This window comes from Impatiens glandulifera, chromosome 1 (assembly GCF_907164915.1).
Source record: "Impatiens glandulifera chromosome 1, dImpGla2.1, whole genome shotgun sequence".
NCBI lineage: Eukaryota > Viridiplantae > Streptophyta > Magnoliopsida > Ericales > Balsaminaceae > Impatiens > Impatiens glandulifera.
The window spans coordinates 161,544,625-161,555,734 of NC_061862.1; the positions used below are offsets into that span (position 1 = coordinate 161,544,625).

At 30.3% G+C, this 11,110-nt stretch overlaps 1 protein-coding gene and 1 long non-coding RNA gene across 2 annotated transcripts; both read right to left on the bottom strand.

Moving 5' to 3' along the window:
- Window positions 1–3,402: 3,402 nt before the first annotated feature.
- Window positions 3,403–5,431, bottom strand: LOC124920536. The gene is made up of 3 exons (XR_007097642.1): window positions 5,272–5,431; window positions 3,751–3,895; window positions 3,403–3,652 (listed from the first exon to the last, which is right to left on the bottom strand). It is a non-coding gene; the product is annotated as an uncharacterized LOC124920536 (long non-coding RNA).
- A 116-nt stretch (window positions 5,432–5,547) lies between these two features.
- LOC124920527 (putative leucine-rich repeat receptor-like protein kinase At2g19210) lies at window positions 5,548–9,553 on the bottom strand. The gene is made up of 13 exons (XM_047461026.1): window positions 9,360–9,553; window positions 8,726–9,269; window positions 8,181–8,641; window positions 7,958–8,102; window positions 7,788–7,859; window positions 7,634–7,705; window positions 7,474–7,548; window positions 7,190–7,386; window positions 6,825–7,099; window positions 6,617–6,743; window positions 6,454–6,516; window positions 6,165–6,354; window positions 5,548–6,073 (listed from the first exon to the last, which is right to left on the bottom strand). Exons 1-13 carry the CDS (start codon window positions 9,469–9,471, stop codon window positions 5,671–5,673), a joined length of 2,736 nt encoding a protein of 911 aa, XP_047316982.1. The 5' UTR covers window positions 9,472–9,553; the 3' UTR covers window positions 5,548–5,670.
- Between the last annotated feature and the right edge of the window lie 1,557 nt (window positions 9,554–11,110).

An 11,110-nucleotide genomic window follows, 5' to 3' on the forward strand; every position in this document is an offset into this window, starting at 1 on the left:
AATCCAACTTCATGTTTCCATTGCCGAAAACTATATGATATTTCACCATGAAGATATCTCCCGATATCATGCAATATGCATACATCAATTACACGTCATTTACTATTTTCAAAAATAAAAGAAAAAATCACGATGAATTTAAAGATAGATTTCTATGTGGTGGAGAAATTTCCAACGCCATAAATTTGTTAATACAATGTTGCCGGAAAAAAACCTAATTTGGTGTAGTTAACTATGAAAAAACCTAAAGCTACAACAAGATTTAGACATCCCAGTCCTCCCTAATATCATGAGTTTGAGTTTGTCAAGTGCCAAGTTTTGCGTCTGATTAAATTGTTAAGTGTGTTTGCGTGCTAAATTTCTTAACCCGCAAAGATTAATCGCACTTTAAAGGAGAAACGGAACACAATGTTCTAAAAAAAACAATAAAGAATTAATCGCTTCCTTCATAGGGAATGTTCTCGATAACCCAAAATCAGCCAACTTTGCTTCAAAATTCCCATTTAGCAAGATGTTTAATTTTATTGCTTGTTATTTGGTTTGGTTTTATTATTATCTCATTGTGTCATATAAAAAGGAAGAACAATTATTCCAAAATTGTAATTAAATGGTTTTTTCTAACAGAAATTTAGTCATCAAGGCATCAAACTGCTGTTCCAAAACTTTCTCAACAATTCAATATGTGTGAACTTCTACTTGTATCAATTTTTATTTTATTTTCTTGTTAAATATAGATAAAAAAGACATGAAAAATATATAATGTTTAATATATACATGATAAATAAAATTTTAAAATTTTATTTTCCATAAACTCCTAAAGAAGTCCATTTTATCATATCAATAACCTGAATAATATAGATGTCAAAATTTTATAATAAAGGAAGTCTTAGTTCAAACAAAGAATTCGAATATAAATATGAATAGGATTAATAAATGTGGTGAATAAGAATAATATGATGGATAAAAATGTACTATTTAATTATTTCGATGTAACTATTATCATTATTATTAATAATATTTAATTAATTAAAAATTATTACTATAATGAAATTAGTATTAATATAATTATATTTGATTTAATTATTACTATTTACATCATAATCTTTTTTAAAATATAAAACATATTCAAGTATATCATAATTTAATCAATTAACAAAGATATAAACCCATAATTTAATTGGTCAAACTAGTTATATATATTAAAATTAAAATTAAAGTCCAATTCCAACCTAAATAATATTTGAAATAAAGTTTTTAAAATATTATATACTAATATGATATAATTATTTTATATTAGTTTTTACTAAAATATTTCATATTTAATTTTTTTTTAATATTTGTTTTTTATATAATTTTTTTTAATTTTAATTTTTTATAATATTCATTTAATTAATTTATTATAATTTCGTTAATAATATATAATATTTAAAATTATCATACATAAACAATATAGAAGATAAAGTCGGGATTAAACATATAAATAAAAAATGGAAAAACGGATTAAGTAGGTAGTCCGTAAATACACTTAATCATTTAACTAGACACAGAATTTGACGTTTGACGGACTCGAACTCAAAGAGAGAATTAGACTAAATATAACGTTTACCTAATAACCCAATATTTTGGTATAATTTCTGGAAGTAATCAAATTAATATCATGCAAGATACATTCAAACTATACAAAGAAAAGAAAAAAAAACAATAAATAAAAAAATATTGTAAAAATTTTAAATGTCAATAAGATATATCTCGATTTGAAATTCTTTTATCCTTGTGTATTACATGGACGACTAATAAACATATTAACAACTTGAGTGGTTCTGACATAGGCGTGATAGACGGTTCCAAACCCCCATTTTGCCAAAAACAATCTAGAAGTTGTTTTTGATTTTCAAAATTTCATAGTAACTAAATTGACAATTCTTTATGAACTAATGTTTGGACTTCTTGCGGATTCATGCGACACACAAGTCATTGCCAATTCCACATCTTTTCATAACTAATTTGTGTCAAAATCTCTATTCCTTAACCTATGAAAATATCTAATCTAAACACATGATAACAAAAGAATATAGAGATAAATGATAAAAAATAATGAAGAATACAAGATATAACGAAGTTCGGCCAATAAATGCCTACATTCTCGGAGAGTCGTCTATTTTATTGATTTTCCATGAAATAATGTTTTAAGTAACCTTAAATTAGAATGTTTTCATTTATAGGAGTACATTAAAAATTAAAAAGACTAAACTACTATTTTTAAGCCCAATAAATATTTAAAATCCATTACAATATATAAACTCTAATAAAATATAATTCCAAATCCAACAAATACAATATAAGAGTAGAAATAAAGAAGAAACAACTAGTATAAACATTAATATCAACATCACACCGGCCGAAGCAGCCATTACCACGATAACATTGTTATTTCCATTTCTATGATTATTATTGCTTGGTGTTGCTGTTGAATCTCCCTTGCAATCATCACTGCATTATTTTTCATTTTATATATGAAATTAAATCATAATATATAAATTACAGAACATACATCATGTAAGTATCCAAATTAAGATATTAATATACCTTAAAATAATATTCTTTATCTTTGTTCAGAGTGATATTGATGGCATTGGACATCTGAAGTTGTTTCCCTTCAAATTTATGAAATAGATATTATAACTTAAATTAATCATTTTCTCATTAAAGTAAATAACTAATTACATGTACTTTTGCAGGACCTGCCTTACACCCCTTAGACACGTCCCTTGCTTAAACTCAAAGTGTTTTTAGAAGAAATCAAATCTAGGGTGAACATTGGATGAATTAATCCGAAATCTAATTCAATCCGAATCCTAAATACTAATTCGGATTGGATTAAGATTGGATTGAGTTCGGATTTAATTAAATCGAATTGGATTAAAATTATCCAAACTATCTAAATAAAAATATATTTTTCAATTTATTTTTTTAAAATTAAATTTTATCTCAATATAATATATATTTTACTTATCATCACTTTCACAACGATATTTATTTTTATTTTATTATTATTATTTTTTTTATTATTTTTTTCAGATTCAAATTTAATAATAATAAAAAATTCAATTTTTTTTTTAAAAAAAAAACCAAAAAAATTATAAAAAAAAAAAAAAAATTGTTGACTAATTTCAAGTTGATATATATAAATATTTTTTAGTTTGAATTATCCAAACCATTTTCAATCCAATCCGTATCCGATCCGTATTAATTAGTAAAATGGTTTGGATTACGAATTGAATAAATTTAGTTTGGATTTAATACGGATAAGACAAAACAGATTGATTTTACCCATTTACTCACCCCTAATTAAACCCGTAAACTAATTATATATATACTTACAAGACTTGCAACAAACTAAACTGGAATAGAAAATTTGGAACATCCCCATATAGATTGTTATTGGATAAATCCCTGTTAATTAATATTAAACCAAACATCATTAAACATATATATACTAGATTAATGAACATAATATTGGTTTAATTAATTTCAATATATACATATACTAAATCTAATAAATATAAAAAACTAGACATACAAAGTTTGCAATGAGGTGAGGTTCTGGATGAAAGGAGATATGTCCCCACTCAATCCACTTGAAGACAAGTTCCTGCATTATGTGTATTAATTAATTTATACATATACCAATATTAATTAAGGCATAAATAAATATATATGGTTGAAGATGAATTAATATTTTGCACATACAATGAAATAATTTGAGGTGGATTGAAGTCTTGAAATCTACAGATGATCCCATCCCATGAAAATGGTTTAGGGCCACAAGGGTCTCCTTGCCAGTTGTTCATCATCAACACTTTGTATGTTGATTTTATCCCCATAATACCGCCAACTGTAAATGAAATACTGTATTAGTATGTATATTAAGAATTAATGTAAAAAAAATGATACCAATCCATGGTATCCTTTCTAAGGATCTTTTTTTTTTGAATAGATCTAGGGTTTAGATTTTACAGATCTAGGGTTTACATTTTACATAAGTATTTATGGATTTAAACTGTTTGAATTTTCAGGAAACCGAAGCACCGAACTTGAACAACCCAGTAGATGAAGAACTTAACCTGAACAGATCCACCCCTGTTGAACCCGAAAGGTACCCTGAACAGATCTAGTGGTTTCGGGACAAGAAAGGGTCCTTCCTTGTCCCGAAATGGTTGGTTTCGGGACAAGAAAGGGTCCTTCATTGTCCCGAAATGGTTGGTTTCGGGACAAGAAAGGGTCCTTCCTTGTCCCGAAATGGTTGGTTTCGGGACAAGAAAGGGTCCTTCCTTGTCCCGAAATGGTTGGTTTCGGGACAAGAAAGGGTCCTTCCTTGTCCCGAAATGGTTGGTTTCGGGACAAGAAAGGGTCCTTCCTTGTCCCGAAATGGTTGGTTTCGGGACAAGAAAGGGTCCTTCCTTGTCCCGAAATGGTTGGTTTCGGGACAAGAAAGGGTCATTCATTGTCCCGAAATGGTTGGTTTCGGGACAAGAAAGGGTCATTCCTTGTCCCGAAATGGGTTGTTTCGGGACCCGAAAGGGTCCTTCCTTGTCCCGAAATGGGTTGTTTCGGAACCCGAAAGGGTCATTCCTTGTCCCGAAATGGGTTGTTTCGGGACCCGAAAGGGTCCTTTTATTTCCCGAAATGGGTTGTTTCGGGACCCGAAATGGGTGGTTTCGGGACCCGAAATGGGTGGTTTCGGGACCCGAAATGAGTGGTTTATGGACTTTTTTTCTTACGGTTTCACTTAATTTTTGCAGTCACATTCCTAGTGTTGGAATGACATTTTCCTCCGAAGAACAACTTCTTGAATTCTACACATCATATGCCCACTTAACGGGATTCGGCATTACCAAATTAGGGAGCAAAAATGTAAGTGGTAAGAGGAAATACTTCAGCGTTGGTTGTGCCAAGAGTTTTCTGAAAGAATCGAAGTCAAAAAACAAGTTTCATTAGCCTAGACCAATAACGAAGACAGATTGTAAAGCAAAGATTAATGTTGTTGTTCGAAATGAAGGGGAATATGTGATAACAAGTATTTCTCTTGAGCACAACCATTCTTTAAGCCCTAAGAGAATACGTCATGTTAAATCCTACAAAGTAATTGACGGAAATGTAAAGAGAAGATTGGATACAAACGATGAAGCTGGAATAACTGTGGCCAAAACATTTCAATCACTTGTAGTTGAAGCTGGAGGGTATGAAAACATGTCTTTAGATGTTATTTACCTTGTCCTTGGAGATTTTGGAGTCTTGCATGGAGATGTACCTGGACCACCAGCCTGAAAAAGAGAAAAGATATTCACGAATGAATGCAGACAGTGAAGTGAACAGAAATACCCGAAGGAGAAGACCTACCATTTTCGATCGAAAGAAAGAAGATGAATAAAGTTGAAGAAGTCGGGGATGCCGCCGCCGGAGAGAAAAATCGCCAGAGAAGAGAAAAATCGCCGGAAAGAATAAATGAAAAGAAGAAAGACAGAAGAAAGAAGAAGGGGAAAACTGAAACGTTTTCTTTTTTTTTCTTTTTTTTTCTTTTTTTTTCTCTCTCCTAGCTGGCAAGGCCACGTAGATTCGTGGCCTTGCTTTCGCTACTCTTTCGTTGAAAATATCATTTCTCTTTATTTATTATCTTGCAAGAGGAGGCATTATAAGTTCATCATTTAGAATCACTTCATTTATCAAATCTCTTGATTTCGGGTAGCCACGTGCTATATCACTGGCCAAACACTCCTTCAGCTTCATCACAACTTGGCTCATGTTTGGTCTCCTCGCCGATTCATGCGACACACAAGCCATTGCCAATTCGACGACTTTCCATAAGCAATTTGTGTCAACATCTCCATTCCTTAACCTATGATCCCCAATCTGATTAACATCCCCTGTTGATATCATTGCACTCACCCATGGAATTATATGTGCATTGTCTTGCCTCCTTGAGAGCGTCGGCTTACCAGTCACTATCTCCAAGAGGACGATTCCAAAATCATATACATCGCTTTTTTCTGTCACTCTATTTGTAAGATAATACCTATAGAGACCTCATACAAAGAAATCAATTAACATATACTAGTTATAATATTAATGATTGAATTAATAAAATATATATACCAAGTACTTACTCGGGATCAAGGTAACCAGGAGTACCAGCTACAACCATCGAGAAGTAATCGCTTCCTTCTAAAGGAATTGTTCTCGATAACCCAAAATCAGCCAACTTTGCTTCAAAATTCCCATTTAATAAGATGTTGGAAGACTTAACATCTCTATGGATGATCGATGGCTTACAACCATTGTGCAAATAATCCAATCCTAAGTTAAATAAGTTATATTAATTAGATTTGAAGGAAAATCAATTCAATGATACCTTATGAAATTAAGACTAGCTAGCTAGATTGAAATTTGGTATACCTTGTGCTGCATCAACTGCTATTTGAAGTCTTTCCTCCCAATTCAATATTTGTAAGCTTTTCTCTGTATCAATTCAATATGCATGCATGCATGATAAGTGATAGAGAAATTAGACATCATTAAGAGCATCACTTTAATATATAAATGACTAACTTCTAATTACCTGATAAATGATTTTCTAGATTTCCATTTTCCATGAACTCGTAGACAAGTCCCATTTTATCATCTTCGTAACAATAACCGACCACGGATGTCAAATTCTTATGATTAACACTCACCAAGAACTTAGCCTAGGTAACATATATATAGGAACTAATTAATTATAATGGATCAAACAAGGAAGGAAGTGAATTTAAGAAGATGATACATACCTCGGCTTGAAATTCCTTGTATCCTTGTGAGGACGACTGAGAAAGCATTTTGACAGCAACCTGAGTGTTTCCAACATAGGCGTGATAGACTGTTCCAAACCCCCCTTTGCCAAGAACGATCTCGAAGTTGTTTGTGATTTTCAAAATCTCAGAATAACTAAATTGACAATTCTTTATCATGTGCTCCATGTTAGAGCCGCCTATGATGATCGGCATCATGTGGTCCTTGTTATGGCTCTGCCAGTTGCTAGACGCGGTTGTTGTGGAGCTTTGAACTGAAATTTTTAAGTGACCAAATCAAATTAATTAAGAAACATTTATTTATTTTATTGATAGGAGAATGTGTTGGATGTATAATCTCGTACCAGTTGTTGTTGTTGGATCCCTTTTCTTATGCTTCTTTTTTATGCAAATGAAATAGAGGAGAAATGAAGCAGCAGCTAGTATAAGCATTAATATCAATGTTCCACCAACAGAAGCAGCAATTACTACAATAACATTATTATTTCCATTTCTATGATTATTGCTTGCTGTTGCTGTTGAATCTCCCTTGCAATCATCACTGCATTATATTTCATTTTGTTGTTTATATATGAAAGTAAATCATAATATATAAATAACAGAACATGGAAGTATCCAGATTAAGTACCTTAAAATATTCTTTATCTTTGCTTGGAGTGATATTGATGGCATTGGACATGTCAAGTTGTTTCCCCTCAAATTCCTAAAACAGATATTATAACTTAACTAACCTAGCTAAACCAAATTAATCAACCCATTAAAAGAAATAACTAATTGTATATACTTACAAGACCTGCAACGAACTAAACTGGAATAGAAAATTTGGAACATCCCCAGATAGATTGTTATTGGATAAATCTCTGTTAATTAATATTAAACCAAACATCATTATATATACTTACTGGATTAATTAATCTAATAAATATAAAAGACTAGACATACAAAGTTTGCAATGATGTGAGGTTCTGGATGAAAGGAGATATCTCCCCACTCAATCCACTTGAAGACAAGTTCCTGCATTATGTGTATTAATTAATTTATACCTATACTACAATTAATTAAGGCATAAATAAATATATATGGTTGAAGATGAATTAATATTTTGCACATACAATGAAATAATTTGAGGTGGATTGAAGCCTTGAAAGCTACATATGATCCCATCCCAGGAAAATGGTTTAGGGCCACAAGGGTCTCCTTGCCAATTATTCATCATCAACACTTTGTATGTTGATTTTATCCCCATAATACCACCAACTGTAAATGAAATATTGTATTAGTGTATATATTAAGAATGTACAAAAAATGATAAAAATAAAAATAAAAATAATTTACCATCTTGATCATTAGTCTGAGAGTTGAGTGTTTTCTTGATTGTGTAGAGCTCGATGGCATTCAAGAGAGGAGGAAGCGCGGAATCCTCTGTTCGATTGAGAGAGATCGTGTAAGATGAACTAACATCTAACATTTTCCAATAAGTTTCGGCCTGAAGAAACTGAGGAGAATAATTGCGCACACCCCATAGCTCCCCATTGAGAAATATTCCAAATTTTCGTGACGCATTGGGAGTAAGCTCGGCAAAGTGTAGGAAAAGATAGAATTGATCGGTAATATTATATGGATCCCACGTAAAAACTAAGGAGGAGTCGTTAGGGTTCTGGGGAACATTGGCAGTATTCATGACAACGTTAGGGACCTGAAAATTATTAGTCTTAACGGGCAACTCGCTTGTGAGACTAGTGCTGTCCTCCATGTCATACGGCATCCATATGCGGTCATACAAGTCATCTTTGTACCTTTATTTTTCATTTAAACTAATTCAGTAAAGATTATAAATTAATTAAAGAAGACGATGATATTGATGCTGATGATCAACCTACCTATAAAAGTTATTTGCAGATGAAGCTAAGTCCCAGCTTGTAAAATAGTTCAAAGAATACTCTGTTCTGTATATGGTATCATCACTGAAAGGCCTTATCTCTAGAGCTGATATGAAAGGTATTCCAGAGTTGGTATTGATGAGACAAACTTGAATAAAATCTGAGTTTGGTACATATATGATCTCCTTTCTTAATGTACGAGATTCGTTGTAAATTAGCACCGTGTCCCAAAGGTCAACCCCGATCTGAAGATCAAAACTAGGAAGGGAATGCTTGTTGTCGTAGTTTCCATAGAAGAATCTTCCCCTTATTAGGAATGTTGTTCTTGATCCATTATCTGGTACCTTTAAAGTGTAGCAGTTTCTAGTTCCTTGGGGGAAGCTTCTAACATACAGGAACTGTTGATACAAAGTGTTTGATTGTTGTTCAGGGGCGATCATTCCAGTTACTCCTGTGTCGATGAATTTGTCGTCTGAATCATATCTCAATCCAGTATCCTTGTCTGTGTAACCATTAGGCCGACCACAGTCTAAGCTTATGAATCCTGCATGGCATGAAGTGTAAATTAAACAGGTCGATCACACAAAATTAATATCAGTAAATAGTGCATGTCACTGTGATTTAATGACCTAACCTGTTTGATCATCCTGAGCATGTAAATTAGGAAGTGAAATGATCAGCTGCAACAAGATTACAATATTAATTATAAGAAAATATTGAAATATTATTATCACACAATTTCCCATTAATCGATAAATTTCTCAATTTCTAAATCTGCATGCTGAAATGGCAAGCCTTAATTAATTAAGCTAGGATCGATCTTCTTACAAGTTGTGCACACACTACACAAATACATGCATGCCCACATATATATAAATAAATCTTCATGTCGTCAAAGGGGCAAATAGGTAATCTTCCAACAATGGACTAATTGGTAATTGTCTATAAGTAAGTAGGACAACTCAACTTTTAGAATGCAAACCAAGATAAAACACTTATAACTTCTTCCATAGGAATTATTTAAATAAATCTTTGTTTATTTAAAAAATGTAAATGAGTGATAATTTTGAAAAAATGAATATATTTTAATAAAATTATTAATATATAACGATAAAATATTATTATTTTTGAATAAATTGTATTTTAATATTTTAATTAATATAAATGAGAAAAGAAAGAAATATGATTGATTGTGATTGTATTTTTTTTAATAAATCTAATTGAACAAGATTTTATGAAGATTGAGAGTTGTAAAGATCCAAAATTATATTGATCAAAGCTTGTTTGAGCATATCATGGATCGATTGAAAAACTATCATCTCCGTACTACTGCATCAAATGACACACACATAAATGAGGCATCCCCACAAAGTAAAACTTTCAAAATAAATTAATGATCAAAATATTTAATAGGTGAGGTTGGGGGCCTTGGAGGAGATTAAATGGAAATATTAAAAGAGTGGGTGAGGTGGGGGTGTTTATACAAGTGGAAGGGTTAAATGGTGTGGAAAGGTACACAATGGGAAGACTTGGTCTTTGTTTATTTGGAATAATTATTTAAATAATGTAAAAAAAAAATCATCAATATTTCATCAATTATATCTCTTAATTAATTAAAATACTTTTCTATTTTAAAAAAATAAAATTTATTATTATATATTAACACTTTTAAATTTTTTCTAAAATTAAAATTTATAAAAAAATAAAATTATTTAAATAATACAATTTCAAAACAAACTATTAAAAGATTATCTAAAACACATCAAGTTTCACATCTTATGATTTGCTTATGGTTTAGATATAAGAGATTAATGTAAACTCATTTAATCATTTTAATTTTGGATAATGCACTAACCTATTCTAGAGCATATTTGATTATTATAATAACTCTTTATTATATTATCTATATTTTAACAATTTAAATTATTTAAGTTATTAAATTAAAATGAATAAATCACATTTAGACTTATTTCTTGTATTAAAAACTCATTTAAATCGTACTAACTATTATCTTAATATATATTATTAAAAATTGACTCATTTAATCTATCTTTTTCATTATGATTTTAATATTTTGTATTTTTTTTTTTATCAAAATGAGTTTATAATATTTTATAATTTTTAATATAAATAAAACAAATTTTACCCAAAAATATTTATATTATATTTCAAATATTATTTTATTCAATATTATAAATAAAAATTAATTAGTTGACTGTCACATTGCTTAATCCAACTAAAAACTAAAAATTATATAGGTTTGAAGTTATATATATATATATAAATTACTAAAAGTCAGTACCAAAATATTAATAGATAAGTCTATATACATTTTTTTAAATTATATAATTTCATATATATTAATATAATATTTTTTTACTAATT

What these genes read in the sequence shown, in the direction of transcription:
- LOC124920527 (XM_047461026.1), bottom strand. Translation starts at nt 9,471, where the DNA reads ATGGGAAATTGTGTGATAATAATATTTCAATATTTTCTTATAATTAAT. An exon ending in TGCTCAGGATGATCAAACAG is followed by an intron (nt 9,270 to 9,359) that starts GTTAGGTCATTA and finishes CATGCCATGCAG; the next exon opens with GATTCATAAGCTTAGACTGT. An exon ending in CCTGGTTACCTTGATCCCGA is followed by an intron (nt 6,074 to 6,164) that starts GTAAGTACTTGG and finishes AGGTCTCTATAG; the next exon opens with GTATTATCTTACAAATAGAG.